Source organism: Cryptotermes secundus, unplaced genomic scaffold (assembly GCF_002891405.2).
Source record: "Cryptotermes secundus unplaced genomic scaffold, Csec_1.0 scaffold1084, whole genome shotgun sequence".
In the NCBI taxonomy this organism is placed as follows: Eukaryota; Metazoa; Arthropoda; class Insecta; order Blattodea; family Kalotermitidae; genus Cryptotermes; species Cryptotermes secundus.
Genome location: NW_019724603.1, coordinates 905,158 through 926,430, shown reverse-complemented (window position 1 = coordinate 926,430; position 21,273 = coordinate 905,158). Strand labels below are relative to the sequence as shown.

General features: G+C 43.9%; 1 protein-coding gene across 2 annotated transcripts in view; it reads right to left on the bottom strand.

Moving 5' to 3' along the window:
* The window catches only part of LOC111862528 (protogenin), a 214,597-nt gene that overhangs the window by 51,722 nt on the left and 141,602 nt on the right, over nt 1-21,273 (bottom strand). For both annotated transcript variants that reach the window (XM_023848010.2, XM_033750698.1), the window contains 3 exons: nt 9,254-9,398; nt 4,965-5,033; nt 932-1,292 (listed from right to left, as the gene is read on the bottom strand). In XM_023848010.2, coding sequence (XP_023703778.1) covers nt 932-1,292; nt 4,965-5,033; nt 9,254-9,398 — 575 coding nt within the window. The remainder of the gene's footprint in view (nt 1-931; nt 1,293-4,964; nt 5,034-9,253; nt 9,399-21,273) is intronic.

The following is a 21,273-nucleotide window of genomic DNA, read 5'->3' as shown; positions in this document are numbered from 1 at the left end:
GAAACTTTTGAAACGTTTCATCTTTGAAAACTGTGCACCTGTATCTACGCCTATAGAGAAAGGTTCCTCATTAAGGAAAGTTCATCAGATGCAGAACAGTGAGGAGCAGAAGATGTCAGTAAACTTCCCATATAGGCAGGCAGTTGGAGCACTTATGTATTTAATGATTGGTAGCAGGCCAGACCTGGCTTACAGCGTAGGCGTTCTTTCCAGATGTCTTGAAAATCCATCAAATGAAGATGTTATCAAGCTGAAAAGGGTACTGCGTTATATTAAAGGCACCTTGTCTTATGGTATAGTTTATAATTCCAATGTAAACTCAAACAGTTTAGAATGTTACAGCGACGCAGATCTCGGTGGATGTGAGAAAACTGCTCGTTCCACCTCAGGAGCAATTGTACTCTTTGCTGGAGGAACGATTTCATGGAAAAGTCGTAGGCAATGTAGTGTGGCCATATCAAGTACTGAAGCTGAGCTTGTTGCAGCATCTGAAGCTACTAGAGAGGTTCTCTGGTTAAGCAGACTCTTCAAGGAAATCGCCAATGTAAATGAGGTTCCTATTCTGCAGGTCGACAACGATGCAGCAATAAGACTGGCCCAAGATCCAACACTCCATGGTCGCACAAAACATATTATATTATTACCATAAACACACACAATTTTAGTGTACATGCCAAACTGCTGAACAATGATTTGTGAAATAAACACTCATACATATATATTTTCCTACAGGCTATTGTGAAAATCATCAACAAAATTATTGATGTATTGAGTGTTATTTTAATATATGCAAATTAATCTGAGGCATTTGTTTCTGGGCTGAAACTGTAGCTCTTGAGTGCCCCATTTTACACACATATTTCCTCAGAATACTGGTTTTATCAGGTCATAACATATGTATTCATACAATGCTACCAAAATGGCTGCTCACCTGTGTAATTGGAGTAATTAGTTTGTCATGTGCAACACTCGCTGTACAGGTGTATGTACCAGTCTGCCCAGGTGTGACATGATGCAATGTTACCACATTCAGTCCATTCCGACTGGTGTTTGTTATTGGATGCAGCTTGCCATCCGGAACCCGTGGCAAGAAGGTCCAAGTTAGCTCTGGAATTGGCAAGCCAGTAGCTGCACAATCCAAGGTCACATTTGCACCTGCGTGAGTCTCAATCATTGCACTACTGACTGATATGAATTGTGGCAAGCGAATAAACGGAGATTTGGGTACAACTTCCAAGTGGCCCTCTGAACTGTACCTTGATTTCTTTGTGAGCAAGTTTGTGGCCACACACCTGTTAAAGAAATAAGTATATGAAAATAAATTCAACTAAAAATACATAAAATATTTCATACTGAGATAATGGAAGGAACTCTGTTATTCCTGGCCACTATTATATTCCTTGCCAGCCCCCTTTGGCAAACTGAAGAGCTCAAAGTACAGGGCATATTTTTACTGTGTAGATCAGGTCCACAGCTCTGTACTTCATGGCAACCAGTACACTGCTTGCTTGCCGCGAGGCGCATATGAATTTTACTGATGAATCAGCAAGCCTAATGGCTGGCAACATTCGGAATGAAGTAGTTGCAATTCATAACTCACAGGAGTTGTTGGAAAGTTAATTACTTCCCTTCATTCCAAACATTATCAGCAATCAGACTTACTGATTCATCAGCAAAATTCGCATGCGACTCACGGCAAGTAGTTCATCGGTCGCCATGAAGCACAGGGTCATGGACCCAGTCTGCACAGTAAAAATATTCCTTGTACTTCTCACCAGTGATGGTTATCATATGGTTGTAACTACCAACATTCATCAGAACAGAAAGGCTGGATGACTCGGATAGAACCTGCTTTACAAAGATTCACATTATGGCATTTTGTTCATACGAACATTTATAATGAAGTGTGCATCCTTGGCTTGGCTTGGCCTGCCATCCAAAATATCTTCCAAACAAAAAACAAACATCTATAAATGAAAATGGAAACAAAATGAACATGACACCCAGGCAGTTCGACTTCTACTCTGGTGTTCATCTTAAATAAGAGTTCACAGTTCACTTTTAACAATTTTGTGGTATGTACCCCCTTAATCATGGTTCATAAGGAGAAAAGTTCAATTAAAGAAGTGTTACTGGTATTTTTAACAGAGTACCAGGGTCTCCAAATGTTATAGCATAATCTGTGTTAAACGTTCATATGTTAAATTTCAGACAATTAAAACTGATAATTTATATTTTGTCTTTTTCTGGTCCTTTCGGAACATAACCCCCAATGACAACATTGCACCTATGGGAAAATACAATTCACATTACAAGATTTCACTTCAGGGCTGGAAGACACTGATCCACAGGGCTTCTTTGCATAGCATTAGCAAAATCGAGGCAGTTTTAGGGGTCTCTGTATGCAGAACTGCACAGAAACACTGTCTGACAACAAATTCATATCAATGCTGAGAGAGCAATGCCACTTGCCAATTTGTTTCTGATCATCACAGCTGTTCCTGTCTATTGTTTCCATCAATGGGACACGGTGGGTCATTTGTTCGTTATTTTCTGAGATACAGGGAAGTGATTTGTAATCTTGTGCATGATTCTTCTTTTTTTTATCTGGAAGCCTTAAGCTGTAGCCTATTTAGCTTATATATCAAACTGGAACTGATTCAAGATAATCTCTTCAATTATTCCAGCAGATCTTCTAGTATTAAAAATCGTGATGCATGACTTACAAAATAAATTCCGAGAACAAAATCTATGTATGATACAGGCAAAGTACAAAGCCAAACAGCCGGCAGAGTATGAAACATACAATGTTCACACACTGCCTAGACACATTATGCAATACCAAAAATAAAATACGCCAGTCATGGTAGCCAGCAGTGTAAGGCGTGTACTGTCTTCACTCACTCAGAAGGTCTAGTAAATAGAAGTGAAACTGAGAGTTTCATGGAGGTAGGCCAACGCCAAAATTGGGGCTGTAGCTCCAAAGGGGGGGAAAAAAAACATTAAATGTGGGGGTGGGGGTGGAGAGAGAGAGATAGCAAGGTGATCTCATAAACCTACCGTTACCTTTCCAAAAACACAGAAAGTAGGTTATAAAAAGGTAGTCCTCAGTATCCAATGAGATGGCACGGCAGTCAAGGAAGTGACTAGAAACGTGGAACGTAAGAAAGAATTTTGTATACTGAAATACAGGCCGGTTAGAGCATTACTACGAAAAGTGTCTTTTTGATAAGTGAACAGGTTTAATGAAACAGGTAAAACAAGTAACGTCCACCCGTCAGTGCCAAAAAAATATATCTAACTGGTGACTTATTTCCCATTTAGTGTTTCGGAGTTATCTTCTGCCAAGTTCTGACAACCTGACCATGTCAGTTGCATCACAGACAAAACTGCAAAAGACATCCAGAAATGTTAAATAACTCTTGATTTGTTCAAGTAAAACAGTACAATAGCTGTGCAGAAGGAATGTCAAGGGAGACAGCAAGGCACCAGAGAACATTTGTCCGCCTTTTTATGGTTGCCAAAATGTTCATCTAGCTTCAAGACTTACTTAATTAAGCACTATGCAATGAAGGAATATGGGGGAGTGGAGGTATAGTTCCACCTTTCTTGACCTCAGCACTAGATGGAGGAGAGGGGTCAACTACAGGCCCTGGCTGCTTTACCCGCCAGAGAAAGAATCCCCAGTACCCATTGGATAGAAGGCTGGGTGGGGCCCACAGTCGGTCTGGATGCTGTGGAGGAGAAAAGAATCTTGCACTGCCAGGAGTCGAACCTGGGCCATCCAGCCCATAGCCTGTTGTCGTTATAGTGACTATATCTAATACATGCAAAAATGTAACTTTTCTGTCAACACTGTGTATCCTACTGCAGATAAAACAGATTTTTAATACTTTTAACAGTTTGGACAAAACTGTAATGATGTATAAAATATACATGTAATCTGGGAATGTGAGCTTTAGTAGCTTATAACGTTGCATACACCCTCCATGACCAGTCTTAAGACACAAAATATGTTTGTCTGTTTGTAATAATATATACATCAACTGTTGTACTGGATGGTTGCTGAACTGTTCAGAAATTAAAATTAAGTTTGTTTACTACATACTACACAGTAGTATGGTCCGAAGGCTCCTCTAGCGGTAGTGCTAGGCTTGTATTCAAGTGGTGCTCAGTTTGCCCCCGAGGTTTTCTGTGGGTTTCCTGTTCCTCCAGGAGAATACCAGAAGAGACCCTTGAATAGGCCTCAACAGTTTTCCAATTTCTCACTCATCTGTCGCCTTACCATTCGACTCTTATGTGGCCTAACTACAGATGGCATAATATTGTGACATGTGGACCCACTGCCAAGTAACAGCTATGTAAACAGGCAACAGCCGTTGCTAGGGAACAGTTGTGGACATGTCTTTGGCAACAAGATGTAACAGATGTTTTCTGTGCGGTCCATGCAAGGGCTATGTAACAAGGACTAGTAGTTGCAGTTGTCAGAAGTGAGAAGCTGGTGACAGTTAGGGAACCCAGAGGAAGAGGAATGTCTGCCGTTAGAAGCCGCTAACAAGTAATGGCTAGTGAAGAATGAGAAGACTTTATATGTTCTGAAGTTACAGTGATCTTTGGAATGCGTAACTCAGTGAGACTGTTGTAATTTGTAGTTACAAGTTAAATGTCCAATAAATCCAGTTAACAAACCGAAACCCCATCTACAGTCACATCATGTGACAATACAATGATTCAAAATGCCAAGCAGACTGATTCCAGAGAAGATATTTATTTTCAGCTATGGAAACAGAGCAAATACAGAGTCCGACAGATAATGCCACAACTGGGAGAGGGAGCTCCCATACTTGTGGCAAATACTTATCTCTCACTTTCGCCTTTAATGCACACACCATCGGTCCTTAAAAGATATCTTTCATAGAAATACGGCCTCTAATGAAGTCAGTAAAAAAGTGCTCCCTACTTACCTATAAGTACCTGCGTCACTATGCTGCACCTTGGTTATGTATAGAACACCTGAGTCTAATGTAAAATACCTGAAAATAAAACAATGATTTAGCTTTCAATGCAGACACATTGCAACCTTGTAAACCTGTGACAACATAACCTGGCTTGGATTTTATAAACGCATATACAAATGACGGAAAAATCCAAAACAATTTAAATCTGTTACTTCCACCTGCAAAAATCCAAACATTATGCCTCTGTGAAATGACATTATTTTATCAGCCATCATATGTTTGATCCCAGCTGCTTACTTCAGTTTCCAATACCTGTTTACTGCAGCCCCGCATGAAAATTCAGATGTGAAATTACTTCAGGTTTCTCCTGAGTGTACTAATTGCAGTATGTTCCTCCAAAACATTGCGCCTAATGATGAAGACCCTTGGGCAAGTCTTCACTGTCATCACTGTCTTCCTCTTCTTTTTATCATAATTATTCCTCTTGTTACACCACTACCTTCTTTCTTCCACAAACTTTCATCTCTGATTTGACAGCTCTTTCTGTTCATGTCTTCAAGTACTTGGTTAAAACGGTGTGTACCAGCTCATTCAGCTTCAAATCATATACTGTCCTTCTTGGTATTCTTGTTCTATCCACTGTTTTTACATGGCCACAGCATTTACACATTTCTGTTCTAACTCTATGAACAAATTTTGAATTCCAACTTCTCTAAGAGTTTTCATTTTCTTCTTGTGTTCCCCTCAGTACTTCTCAAAACATTCATAAACATTGCCCAGATTTGGCTTTTCTTTCCTTCTTATGGGTGCTTCCAAGATGTTTAAACATCAGTTTACAAACAGTGAATATTAGAAGTAAAAAAGGTAAAATTGTCCCTGCACTAAATTTGTTAAGTACTATGCCATGAAGAAGAACAGGGAAGAAGAGGTACAGCTGCATGTTTCCTTGACCTTGGCACTAGATGGAGGTGAGTGGTCAGCTTCATGCCCCCTGCTGCTTCACCCCTGGGGAAAACACCTCCCAGTACCCATTGGAAAAGAGCCTGGGCGGCACCAGAGCCTGTCTGGAGGCTGTCAAACAGAGACAAATCTTGTACTGCTCGTAACTGAACCTCGGCCATCCAGCCCACAGCCCACCACTACACCAACTGAGCTATCCAGACTCCTACAGTGAAGATTATGAATGCTAAATGGCACTTTACACATAATTAAGGAGAAGTGCAGTGAATACTAAAATTATAATAAAACGTACAAAGTAATGGTAACATAGCATCAGTCATTGTGAAAATGCAAGTGCATGGACAGAGAGGGCAATCAGAAAGATACAGGGGCAAACAACAGGTGCTGAGAATCAGAGTTACATGTACTTTCAGCAGTACAGCACACCAACACACCAAAGTACCACACACACACATACACACACACTGCAAGCAGCCAGGCCACCCAACAAAAGAGACAAGAGGATGTGATAAAGTACTGTCTGGTTGGAGCAAACACACACCTCAAGAGGCAGTGAAAGGTCAGTATGGAACAATGGTAGAATGATGATTAGTAGGAGAAAACTCAAGAAACTTAGAGATAAACTTGGTCCACTGCCACTTTATCACCATCATCATTGGCTCGACAGTCTGATGTGGACTGTGGCATCAGTCAGTCTTCTCTATTCCTCCAGATCCACGCTCCCAGGTCTTTGATATCCTGGACCACACCATTCTTCCATCTCAGTTTGGGCCTTCCAGTTTCAGTAGTCCCTTCAGGTCTGGTACCAAACACCTTCTTGACTGTCCTACTATTCTCCATACATACTAGTATAATATGCTTGGTCAGGCTTCATCTGTTTAGTTTTATATTTAATAATAGCTGGCTCATTAAATAACTTACATAATTCCTCCACGTACCCTTATACTGCACTGCTCCAAAACTGCATCTAAGAACTCTTCTTTCAGATAGACCTAATGACCTTTTATCTACAGAGCACCCAGATCTCAGAGGCATGCTGTCTTGTACATCAGCAATTCAGTTTCATTTTGAGATCAGTTTTGACTTCAGATGTTTCTTAAGTACATATAAACATCTACCTAAAGAAAGGATACGTTTTGTGATCTCCGTGATAATGTCATTTCTGCAGTTAACCTCTGATCTCAAGTGCAATTATGCCAAGATTCAAATTTAGAGGAATCTATTTCTCCAGTGCCACTTCGCCCATCATATAGTCACACAGGATTGAACCTGGGTCTCCAAAGTGAGATGCCAGAGCCTAATCAACTGAGCAAGGATGGGAAAACATGTAAGGCAAGCAAAGCAGTTACACTGAACACATCAGAATCCGTGCTGGTCTTACTTCTAGAATACTGCAAAACTGTTACAAAAATAACCGATACACCCTGGAGGCTTAATTCTCGGTGTCTTACAAGAAATCTGAATTAGCTTCAAAATGTGTCACAGAAATTGTTGCATTAGTGTGACCTGCATTTCAGTACTGGAGGGCACCACTTTCAGCAGCTATCTATCGTTAACACCACGCAAGTAACACGGTTTTACTGAAAACGCTTTCTTGACCATGGACATAACCTCCAGTTTGATTGTATAACTGACCATAACCTAAGCACTTTAATTGATACAGTTAAACTAAATAGAACATAACCACCACTTGGCATCTCACTCTAATGAACAGGCAGCTAACAGGGCTACAGAGAAAGGAATCAAACTCTCTGCATTCAACACTTCTCCTGGTACTTAGGAATCAACCTCTCTGCATTCAACACTTCTCCCGGACCTTAGGAATCAACCTATCTCTTCTCTGCATTTAACACTTCTCCTGGACCTTAGGAATCAACCTTTCTACATTCAACACTTCTCCTGGTCCTTAGGAAACAACCTCTCTGCATTCAACACTCATCCAGTTCCTTCGGAATTAACCCCTCTGCATTCAGTACTTCTCCTGGTCCTTAGGAAACAACCTCTCTTCATTCAACACTCATCCAGTTCCTTCGGAATTAACCTTTCTGCATTCAACACTTCTCCTGGGCCTTAGGAATCAACCCCTCTGCATTCAACAATTTTCCTGGCCCTTAGGAATCAAACTCTCTGCATTCAACACTCCTCCTGGACCTTAGGAATCAACCTCTGCATTCAACACTTCTCCTGGACCTTAGGAATCAACCTCTCTGCATTCAACACTCATCCAGGTCCTTCGGAATTAACCTCTCTATATTCAACACTTCTCCTGGTCCTTAGGAAACAACCTCTCTGCATTCAACACTTCTTCTGGTCCTTAGGAATCAACCTCTCTGCATTCAACACTCCTCCTGGACCTTAGGAATCAACCTCTCTGCATTCAACAATTTTTCTGGCCCTTAGGAATCAAACTCTCTGCATTCAACACTCCTCCTTGTCCTTAGGAATCAACCTCTCTGCATTCAACACTTCTCCTGGTCCTTAGGAATCAACCTCTCTGCATTCAACATTTCTTCTGGTCCTTAGGAATCAACCTCTCTGCATTCAACACTTCTCCTGGACCTTAGGAACCAACTTCTGCATTCAACACTTCTCCTGAACCTTAGGAATCATCCTCTCTGCATTCAACACTATTCTGGAGCTCAAAATCTCCAGTGGCACATCTGCATAAAGTGGAAAACTGAGTAACTGTCAATAAATTATAAGTGCTGAACCAGGTAGACAATTTTCCAATATTACTAGCAATATTATGAACAACACCATGTGCTCACACTGATGAGCGTGTTTCATTTCCTGCTCAGAAACAAAACAAAACCATATACTCATATCGGCAAACGTGCTCCATTTAAAACAAAATGCAGCTATATGCTCATGCTGGTAAGAGATGTTTCATTTATTATTTAGAAATAGAACAATGCCACATGCTCAAACTGGCTGACAGGATGTTTCACTTTTTGCTTAGAAATATAAGAAAGCCATATACTCATACTGGCCAAAGATGTTTTATTTACAGCTCAGAAACAAACCAAACCTATGTGCTCACACTGGTGAGTGATACTTCATATACTACTTAGTAACAAATGGCTGGGGCGTAAAGCTGACAACTTCACCACCATCTGTGAGCCGATTGTCTAGAAAATGTCCAAACCTCAACGTCTCACAACCCTATGGGCCGCCATGGCTTGTTACAGGGATACATTTACTTAGTAAAGATACAAAAACATTTCATTTTACATAAAACAATGGGCAAAAATGCTAGCCAAAATTTATCCAAATAAAACTAAAATTAATATATACAAACGTCACTGGACCTTAATCAAGCACATCATAATACATACCTGCTATTATGAGGTAGAGGTTTTCCATTTCTTTCCCAAGAAACCATAGCCTTCGGAACAGATTCGATTTGGCACATGAAGCGAGCGATATCGTCCTCCTCTGTAGTTGTATTGTATGGTGTCTGAGAGAAATCGTGGGACAGTGCTGAAAGAAGTAACCACATTTCACTTTGTGTTTTAAGTACTCAGTAATATGTGTCACTGTTGTATGCAATATGGGGTGCAATAGTTAGGGCTCATCCATCCCACTATTTATGGTTCACTTAACAGAGCTTTGAACAGTCCGTTACACAGGGTGATTCTAAATTATTGTCGGGGTTTCGGTGGCCTATAATCTTCAAGCCAAAAAAATATACTGCTTAAATGTAATAAAACTTCTTGCGCTACACTTTCATGTTCCATAAGCAGTTTTATTTTATTTTTTCTGGTTTGAAAATTATAGGCCACAGAAACCCCATCAATAATTTAGAATCACACTGTATACTGCCAGGTGGTGACATGAGAGGTAAATAGTGAATTGGAAGGGATATGGGAGTGTGTGATGTCGGTTACGTGAGGTATTATAAAGGCACTGTCTGACAGGACTACAAAGAATCACAAATAGCAATCAACAGTGGGCTGATTACTTCAGAGACAAAACACGGAATTCATCTCGAAAGAACAGAGGTCCTAACCGACATCTGAAACTAACGCCTCCCATATCACCAGGGAAGCCATCGAAATGACAAACTGTCCACAGAAGATTGTGACAGACTATTTACTCGCTTCGGCGATATATATACTAAGTTAGTAGCTGGCTGCCCACCGCGGCGGCCCGGGTTCGATCCCGGGTCTGGTCAAGTGGGATTTGTGGTGGACAAAGTGGCACTGGGGCAGGTTTTCTCCCCTGCCAATCTTCATTTCACCAATTGCTCCACAATCACCCTCACTTAGTAGCTGGCTGCCCACCGCGGCGGCCCGGGTTCGATCCCGGGTCTGGTCAAGTGGGATTTGTGGTGGACAAAGTGGCACTGGGGCAGGTTTTCTCCCCTGCCAATCTTCATTTCACCAATTGCTCCACAATCACCCTCACTTAGTAGCTGGCTGCCCACCGCGGCGGCCCGGGTTCGATCCCGGGTCTGGTCAAGTGGGATTTGTGGTGGACAAAGTAGCGCTGGGGCAGGTTTTCTCCCCTGCCAATCTTCATTCCACCAATTGCTCCACAATCACCCTCACCTATCATCTGGGGCTGGTACAATAGGCCAGAAGTAGCCGCAGTACAAGGGACTTAGTCTCACCGCACTGGCTTCGCCTCTTTCCTGTTAAACACAAACACATCGCTGTCTGTTTTGGCTATGACTCTTGCAAATATTTTCTAGTCAGGAAAAGTTGTTCCTGTGCTTAAATTAGTTAAGCACTATTCTATAGATATATGGGAGAGTGAAGGTACAGCTCCACCATTCTTGACCTCGGCACTTAATGGAGGTGAGTGGTCCAACTTCACGCCCCGGCCGCTTTACCTCCGGTACCCATTACACAGGAGGCTGGGTGAGCCCAAGAGCCGGTCTGGAAGCTGTGAGGAGAAAAATCTTGTTCCTGCCGGGAATCGAACCCGGGCCGTCCAGCCCGTCGCTATACCGGCGCCTGTTTAATATTGTTATTGGGTGACAGCTGCATACACTTCCCGGCGATCCGCTTCGGAATGCAATGACCCCGGGCTTCCGTCTTCATGTACTCCACTATACATGTCTGTTTCCCAGTATGATACATAAAATTCGTGACATATTCCCTTTTCGCCTGGTGATTTATTAGAAGTCCTTTGCTTCACAACTGCCCATAATCCTTCCGTTATCAGTTCCTCGAAGGTTTCTTCTATGTCCATTCCTGTCTCCTACTGAAACAGCGTAATAACAACCCATTCTTTGATGATCGACTATCAACAGTTGGAAACTTGTCTTCCTCCAATCTGCCCCATACATCTGGGAACGTCTGCCGGTTGTCTGCAGTATTTGGTATAAAGATTTTTTTTATTTATTTATTTACGTCAATTTACAATCTACTTGACCACTGTAAGTAATAAGTAAATGCGATGGGTGTTTATGTCGTGAAGGCGGCAGCTGCCCAGTGGCAGTACTCTACCTTTTAGTTACGTAAGTCTTCTGGCCAGGTTGTCCTCAGTCGTCTTGCTGCTGGGTGTGGTTTCGTTAATTCAACGATTAGCGGGTTCTCGTGTCCTGTTATCCGAGTACGGTGTCTGGTGGCATGTTTTCTGATCTCTTCCGTGATGAGGGGTATGTTGAGATCGTTCTGGATAGTTCCGTTTGTTACGTACCATGGTGCGCCTGTGATTCTTCGTAGTGTTTTCGATTGGAATTGGTATAAAGATATTCGTTCTTTTAGCGGCGAATATTTCATTCTCAATATTTTTTTTTAGTATGCTACCGTCTTCTGTGTATTCGTAGAACTTCTGCTTTGAGAAACTTTATTTCCGTACTCCCATGACGACATTCTGTTCGTTTAATTGATCGTATATACATGGGCGTAACTGTATTGTATACAGCCGTCTCTTATGGAGAAAAACCATATCTGATTCCTTGCATGCTGGTCTACCCATGTTATTGTGCTAGCCTCCGTTTAATTCAATCTCTGTGATTTGTTTCCTCGTCTTGTAGTAATGTCGTGCCCAGTGTCACAAGTTATCTTCCTCTTATTTGTGCGTCAAGTGTGATTTGTCAGCATGATGGACAGTCGATCCGTCATGGCGGCTACCAATGTTTCCGTCACATTCTCGCTTTTCGCGAGATCCCTATTACATATATTCCGTGTTGTAGTTGTGTAAGTATTCCTGTCTGGGCTTTACGTAGACAAGGATACGGTTTTTACTAAAGATCCTGTAAGCCCTCGCGTAATCATTTCGGGGTATCACACAGTTAACTTCGAAACCTACGATGTAATTCTGTGGCAGATGGCGCAGTGTCGCAGTACTCCTGTCGTTTGGTAATTTCTCTACCTATGTTAATTCGATATTTTTAATATTGTTGCATCCCTCTGATCTGTCACGATATTTTGTGTGTGTACCGTATACCCACCCTGACATGAATATTAAAGTCCTCGTGAACCACCCTCTTGCAGAAATATCATTATACTGTACGAAATCCTTCCAGCATCTGTTGTTTTTGTTTCGAAGTGCGTTCCGTTGATATTCAAGCGCTGCGATTTTGTAAGTATAATCCGTTTTCCTTTTCTTATGCATTTATGATATCTCCATCGCGGTGTCTGGGCGTGCTCCTTTCTCCCGTCCCACTTCTCCTTCCTGTACGAGATTTGGTGGCACACCCGTTGGGTCTTCTGCACAGCGCTGTTCCTCTCGGTAATGTACACTCCTGGATTTTGGGTTTGATGCATGGCTCATCGGTATTGGTGGGATTATCTCTTCAGGTGGTTTCTGATATCTGGTTTTCGGTTTTATTATCACTTTTTTTCTGTGGCGTGTATGCCTCTTTACGATATCGCTACAATTGTGTTGTTCTGTCAGTCAGTATGTCTCTTTAAGATATCGCTACAATGGCACTGTTCTGTCAGGTCTTCTGGTAACATATTTCTTCACGTTCTCGGTTTCCTTCTTCCTGAGTTTCCGGTATTCGATTTCCTTCAACCTTCCGTCTGCTTCCTATCTTCATTTTGGGGGTTCTGGTTTCTCTGGTTTAAGCAATCTGTAATGTCCTACCCGTTTTCTGGTTTCAGTGCCGGAGCTGAACTGTGTGTCTAGCTTTGGGGTTTCGGCAAACCACTGGGTGTCCAGTGTCTCTATTCAGTCTTGTCCTTAACTACCTTTACCTTCCAGAACTCTTGGTGTCGACACTGTGTGAGTACGAACCTGTGGATGCTATTGCCCTCTTTAGTCATTTCGGAAAAGGTAATAAAGGTCAAGTATTCCTTGTGTTTAATTACGCACTATGCCATAAAGGCGTGTGGGGGAGTGCATCTTGGAGTTGGAGTTGTAGTTGTAGTTGTAGTTGTAATTGAAGTTGTAATCGTATTTGCATTGTACTCATTTTGTGCAGTGTGTCCCCTATTGCTCGTGTAGTTTTGTGTGCTGTGTTTTGTTTGAGTGTGGTGTGTTATTTTGTGTGATGTGTGCTATTTGTGTGTTCTGTCTTATTGTAGTATCACTGCCATCGGGTAACAACCCATTTGCAGTTCAAATAAAATAATAATAATTAGCAGTATTATTTTATTGACTTCGGCACTAGCTCGAGGTGAGTGGTCAGTTTCATGCCCGTGCCGCTTTACCCCCGGGAAAAGAGCCACCGGTACCCATTGCATAGCAGGCTGGGTGGACCCCAGAGCCGGTCTGGACGACATGGAGAAGTGAAAATTCTTGCCCCCACCGGGACTCGAACTCCGACTCTTGGTCGTCCAGCCAGTAACCAGGCTCTCATTTCGGAAAGGCGAGATACGGCTAGTTCCTCATATCCGGATAGAAGACAAATGCCTTTTCTTACATTCAGTTTTAGTGACCGGAAGGGGGAAAAGTCTGCAGCTTTCTGAAGACGAGAGTTCTCTCTCCTGGCATGCGAAGCTGCCATAAACTGTCTTCGGAAAGATGTAGCTGAACCCTGAACAGAAGAATGTAATTGCTTCCACATGTAAGGGGCCCGAGTTCTACCTCTGAGAACTGCTTTGCTCTCAAGAGTCGACACGTGATCGGGGTATGCTGAATGCACGATGACTTCAGCTAGATAAAATCAGCCAATTGGAGACGAATTCTTGTTTGGGAGGGGATGTCCTCAATTCAAATCCTTCTTCGGGACGAAGCGACGGCGTCTTTAAGATAATCGGAATCAGATGTGAATTGGCTGCACTTCTCATGTCTACCTAAAGCAATCGGGTACTCATTTTTTGGAAGTTAAATGTTGATAATATTAAAGGGCAATATTACTAGTTCATGCTTGCACGGAGAAAGCTGCAAAGTTTCGCTTTCGAATAAATAAACAGTTCAAGAATAGTGGAAGAAGTTGCTGTATCGTTGATTTGGAGCAGTGGACTGGCTTCCACAGTGCAGCTACGGATTGCCTCAGTTACTGCCTGACACGAATCAGAGAAGAGCTAAGTGTCCTACAGGTGGCGGCACAAAAGTACAAAGACAGGCTTACAGTGACTTGTTTCAGTGCGGATCCTGCATGTTGCTCGCCTGTCCCGTTCACTACTACACGCGCCCACGAGAGGGTGTCGTTCTGTGACCGTGCTCTTTTCCAACACACATGGACCATACGCTCCGTGGAACTACACGCATAACGTGTGACCGGTTACCCTTCCTACGAATTACATCATATGCGAACCGCCTCTGTGATGCAGCGGTCAGAGTTCCTGGCTACAGATCTAGAGGTCCCGGGTTCCATCCCCACCGCTACCAGATTTTATAAGAAGTAGTGGGTCTGGAACGGGGTCCACTCAGCCTCGTGAGGATAATTCAAGAGCTATTTCAAGAAAATAGCGGCTCCGGTCTAGAAAACCGAGATTAACTGCCGTCGGGATCCGTTGCGCTGACCACGCGACACCCTCTATCCGCAAGAGTTGGCACTAACTTCGCGGACAAGCGGCGGTCGCTCGGTCGGTATAGTTCGCTTTAGGACTAGCGGCCACGGAGTTTTGAGTGGGATATGACGGTTTAGGTATATTAGCGACATTCGTATTCCGCTGAACACTTCATATCTGACTGCGTTTTACCAGGCGTCGTTTTTTACATACCTTACCAATCCATTATGTACGAGGATAGTCGTAACAGGTCACAAATGGATATAAAGCGTAAAACATGTTTTATTCGAACCTGGAGAAAAACAAACATTTATATCTCGACATATCTTCGACTGCTACACTTGTCCCATCGCTTTACCAGTCGTCGAAACCCGCAGCACAGAAGTCTTCCGACTGTTGTCTCAGCCACTTCCGCACCTCCGTTTCAACCTCTTCATCAGCGGAACGTTTGCCACCCAGGTGTGAAGCTGACAAGTCGTTCAGCTAGTCAATAAAGTTCTAGGAATATTAAGGAACGTCAATGTTCATTGACGTGTACACAAAAGCATGCGACTCCACGCAGCATAAGCCTTCTTGAGAAGCTGACAGTCGCTGAGCTAGTCAAGAGCTTATCCGCACTTTATGGACCCTAAAGGTTTATCGCCGTGTCAATGAGAGTCCAACGCCGATCTATCCTGAGCCACATGAATCCACTTCACATTCTATTTCATAACATCCATTTCATCATAATATTCCCATCCATGCTCAGATCTTCCATCAGCCATCTGGTCTTCAGGGTGATGACACCGTGCAGATGGTACTGACGTATCGGAGGACCATACTGCACACCTCAACAAAGCTGAACAGCTGTGATCAAACAGTAGTTCGCGAGCAGCATGTCCATGTTATGAACGACCGCCGGAGTTTAGGTCCAATTCCCGACAAGGGCAGGAGATTTCTCTCTTCTCCACGTTATCAAGATCAGCTCTCTTAATCCTGGCACTTTATGGACGTGAACGGTGGGCTTCAGGCCGCGGCACAACTAACCCCAGACAAATAGCCTCTCGGTACCCACAGCACAGGCGGCTGAGCGGGCCCCAGGGCCTTACTTACTCACACATGGAGCTGAGCCCTTCTGGAGGAGCTGCCAATTCTGCAGCTACTCAAGAATTTCCCAGCATTTTATGGAGCCCGAAGGTTCATTACCGTGTTCACAAGAGCCCTCCATTGGTCCCTATCCCGAGCAAGATCAATCCAATCCATACCATCCCATCCTATCTCCCTAAGATCCATTTTTATATTGTCCACCCACCCACGCCTTGGTCTTTCCAGTGGTCTCTTTCCTTCCGGCATTCACACCAATATCCTATACGCATTCATCGTCTCTCCCATTCGTGCTATATGCCCTGCCCACGTCATCCTCCTTGACTTGATCACTCTAATTATACTTGGAAAAGAGTACAAGTTATGAAGCTCCTCATTATGCAGTTTTCGCCAACCTCCTGTCACTTCATCTCTCTTCGGTCCAAATATTCTTCTCAACGCCCTGTTCTCAAACACCCTCAGTCTATGTTCCTCCCTTAATGTCAGAGACCAAGTTTCACACCCATACAGAACCACAGGCAAAATTATAGTTTTTTACATTCTACCAGGAAGGGAAAAATCTCTTGTGTCTGCCGGGAACGGAACCCCGATTTCTCGGCCAGACACGAAACACCGTACCTTGCACAAAGTAACACTCCCTACCCGCAGTAAGGCTGTGTTCACGCAGCAACTTGACAGGCGGGCAGGAGAAACTTAACACTGCGTGCAGGAACCTATCTAATCACTAAAGCTGTATTAAGACGACTTGCCGAAAATTGTCCGACATACATTTCAGTAGGCCCTGCGTGGAGGCGAGTTAAATACCTCCACCGTAGTCCTGCGAGTTGCAGGAGGCGATGGAATGGGAACCCAGTGCCTGGAGGTATAACTGGGCCACTCTGTCACTGGGGGACATAAATGCAGGAACCTGGTCCTCCAGGGTCGGGGGTTGGATGCAAGGCTGATGACCTTGCTCTGCATAAGAATTCCCGCTGCGGTATCCAAAGAAGTGAAAACCGGATGCAATCTGGCATAATCTTCTAAGGAAGGCTGTGGCCCAAAGATAACTGCTTTTGGCAGTGATACTGCTGAAGATATTCGGGAATTCCACGAGTTTTACTCCATATGGCTTGGTTTCCAACATGCATTTTCATTAACGCTGATCGCCTCTGCGGCACGGAATAAATGTTTCAATGAACTCCAACAGGGTTCTAAAAGCTAAGAAGTGTGGCACAAAATTTTAATCTGAAAACCTCAAGCAATGCCGAGGCACAGATTGGATAATATTAAAACGGACTCCCGAGAAAAGTGAGCCATTGGTTTGGGATGGCGCAGCTGCTCATCAACTGGGGGCTTTCTTGTCCAGTTGAGCGGCTTGTGGTAACCCCAGCATTCTGATACATTCATTACCGGAATCCCTCGTCAGCTTCGTGGGTTACAAAACAAAGTAAAGTTATCACTGCAACAAGCTGATGAGGCCCATAGGGTTTTGAGATGTCGAGGGTCCCACATTTTCTAGACAATCGACTCATACATGACGGTAAGGTTGTCAGCATTACGCGTCGGCCGTCCTTTACCCACACAAAGATTCCTGGTACTCAATTCTGTTAGATGGTGAGTCGACACCAGGGCCATAGTGCGGCTGGAAAAATTAGGTCAATCGAAAAAATACACTTCATCGGGCATCGAACCCGCGACCTTCCAGCTTGTAGCATACTGCCTCAACCAACTACGCTACCGCATGCCCCCGCGTGGGTTACATTACTGATGAATAATGCATTTCGAGAATCTGTGGGCGGCCACTTCCGGCTTATTGTACCAGCCCCAGATGATAGGTTAGGGGGACTGTGGAGCAATTGGTGGAATGAAGATTGGCAGGGCAAACCGAAGTACTCGGAGAAAACCCGCCCCAGCGCCACTTTGTCCACCACAAATCCCACTTGACCAGACCCGGGATCGAACCCGGGCCGCCGCGGTGGGAAGCCAAAGCCAGCGACTAACCGCTTGAGCTATGGCGCGGTCCAAAGGGCAAAGTTACTCTGTGCTTATGGCCGCGTCATAGCTCAAGCGGTTAGTTGCTGGCTTCCCACCGCGGCTGCCCATGTTCGATACAGGGTCTGGTCAAGTGGGATTTGTGGTGGACAAATTGGCGCTGGGGCGGGTTTTCACCGAGTACTTCGGTTTCCCCTGCCAATCTTCATTCCACCAAATTCTCCATCATCATAATCACCCGGGGCAGGTACAATAGGCCAATCAGTAGCCACCGTGCCGAGTGGAGCCAGTTGGACTCCAACCCCCATTAAACGAAAAAAAATTACTGTGCTTAATTAGTTAAGCTCCACCAGTCTTGACCTGGGCACTAAATGGAGATGACTGATCAGCTTAACGTCCCGGTAGCTTTAACCCCGGGGACCCACTGGAACAGGTGTGTGTGGGCTTCAGACCTAGCCTGGATGCCGTGGAAAAAGGATAATTTTTTTGCCCCTTCCGGAATCTGAACACCAAATCCTACAAGCTAGTCGCTATACTCACTGAGCTATCCTAGCTCTTCTGTAAAAGGTCATCCTTGGCAATAATTAAGCACCACGCCACCGAGATAAATGGGGGAGTTGGAGGTACAGCTCCACTATTATTAACCTGAATATTAGATGGGCCGACTGTTGAGTTTCACACCTCGGCCGCTTTTCCCTGGGGGAAAAGGTCGCCGGAACCCATTCGATAGGAGGCTGTGGACCCCAGAGCCGGTATGAACATGGAAAATATCTTTCCCTTACTGGAATAGAGCCCCGGTTCCTCGGTCTAGCCCCTACACAAGTCGCTATACCGACTGACGTTCGTTAAATGATATCCTCGTTTTGCTGTATAATTCATGTCAAACTGGATTATTCAAGCACAAAATAAATACAAATGCATAATGAGGAGCTTCATAACTTGTACTCTTCGCCAAGTTAAATTAGAATGATCAAGTCAAGGAGTGGATGGACAGGGTATGTAGCACGGAAAGTGGAAAAGGGGAATACATACAAATTGGTGGGAAAGCCAGAAAAAAGAGGCCAATACAACGACGAAGACGTAGGTGGATGTTAAAATGGATCTTAGATAGGATGGGGTGGTATGGACTGGATTGAGCTGGCTCAGGATTACAGACCAGTGGAGGGCTCTTGAGGACACTGTAATGAACCTTCTGGTTCCATAATATGTTGAGAAATTTTTGAGTAGCTGCACAATGGAGGCTTCTCAAGAAGGGCTCAGCTCCGTGGAGTTAGTTATATACTGCTGTCAGTTCACTTACGTAGTAACAGATTGTTGACAGGCACTGGTACACCATCCTCCTCAGCTTGCTAGTAGGCTAATATGATCTGAGGGTTACAGGATTAATGTGGTCATTCCCAACCCCCAAACTGAGCCCCCCATTTTTCTCAGTTCCCTTCCATTCCGCACAGCAGATTCTTACAACCAAATTTCGCCTGCCGTCACCCCTACGCCTGACCGCTCCTTCTTTCAGATCCGGCATCCCGAAAGTACCCAAGGACATACGCCAAAACTTCGAACTATTTTCTTTGGCGAAATAGTTCTGTTTTTATCAGGTTTTACGCTACCCCGCGACTTGTGTAAGTAAAATAAAGTAGCAGCAGAATAAGAAAAGGGGAAGAGATGAAATGATGGGTCCAGAGAAGCGAGGGGAAGAAGACGGGAAAGAGCCGATCCAAGTATTGTCACCACCCCCCCAAAATCGAGCCGCGGAAGGAAACTGCGTCTTTTCTGCTTCATCAGCCGGTTCCGATGCTCATTGCGGGGCCACCACCAGGCCCGGGCCAAAACAGAATCCGACCGGAATCTGCCGAATGGCTATTCCAGTTTCGGCAATGTTCGTCATGCTTCGCGGGCAGCAGCACTCGGCAAAGCGACCCTAACCTACTTCCGGCATGTGCAGGTAATTACAAATCTCTGGACCATGGACAACTCCATGGCGCAGACGTTCTCCTCCTAAAGCAAATAGTTTCTGCGCCTAAAAAGCCCATCATTTTATGGGGCCCAATGGTTCATTACCGACTACACGTCGTCAGCATAAGCTTAAACCACAGAAACAAGAATTAGAATGATGGGCGAAGCTACCCCTGTAACTGGCCGTGAAGGCCCATAGGGTTGTGAGAAGTTGAGGTTCCCACATTTTCTCTAGGCAATCGGCTCACAGGTTGTCTCGCTTACGCGCCGGCCGCCCTTTACCACCCAGGAAGATTTCTATTACCCATTTGTTAGAGGTTGAGTCGACCCCAGGTCCACAGTGCGCCTCGAAGGATTAGGTAAATTTAAAAAATCCACCTCATTGGGACGCAAAACCGCGACCTTCCGGCTTGTAGCATGGTGCCTCAACCAACTAAGCTACCGGCAATCACCAAACTAAATAAGATCTAATAGTCTGTGGCGATTGTATAGTAATACAATTATTGTTTTTGGACATTATCCATCCGTTTGTTTTAATGTTCTTAATGTTTGTCTTAACTCTCGCAGATGGTCTGTGCTGTGCTGGGTTTAGATATCCTGTGTTGGTGATGTCCGCAAACAGGGACTAGCTGTACGTCTTTTATTTTCCACCTTAACACGGAGACAGAATCCAGTTTCTGAAACTCAATGGAGTTTGGATAATATCTAAAAACACAATAACTGAATGACCAAAGTAGCGTCAAATAATTCAATACTCTAAGTTTAAGGTCTTTCATTCTGGTCCGTCACACTAACAAATTAACAATCAAATTCCTTCCGTCAAATGTGACACTTTTTTAAGTTTTCCACCTCGTCACCACCTGCCTTACATGTTTCGGCTCACCACGGAGCCATCATCAGAGGCATTTATAGTAGAAAAAGAAATCACCAACACACAAAACTTCACTTTGTCAAAGATAGCCACGTTCCAGTTAATTAAAATAATTACAAATAGTTAAAATTATCCAGAGTGTCGGTTCACTAAAAGTTTTTCACACACCACAGTAGCTTTCTTATTTAATTCGTCGTTACTTCTGTAAAATTATGTTTCGTTATTTGAAGTAAGAATTCTTAAAATTCCTAGAATTCTTTCCCGCTTGGCCCAATCTTTTTGCTTCGGGATGTTGCTGACGCGTGTTGTCTGTCGGTAGTTGATGTTGCTTGTCTGTGTGTTGTGATGCATCACAACACACTTAAAAAAGTGTCACATTTGACGGAAGGAATTTGATTGTTAATTCAATACTCTCTTTTTTTCAGCTGGAAAATCTGGTTGGTAATCTGAGGGTGAAAATTATCAGACCATCATCTAAGAATACGAATCTGTATTCGAGAAGTTCCAGCTACTGGGATATAGCGCCGTGCAGCCCGCTGAAATTCAACTGATGTTCCGGAGGAAAACTCCGCAACAGTATGTATTTTCAGTCTACTTCCCATAAACTCCGTGGCCTGTAGTCAGC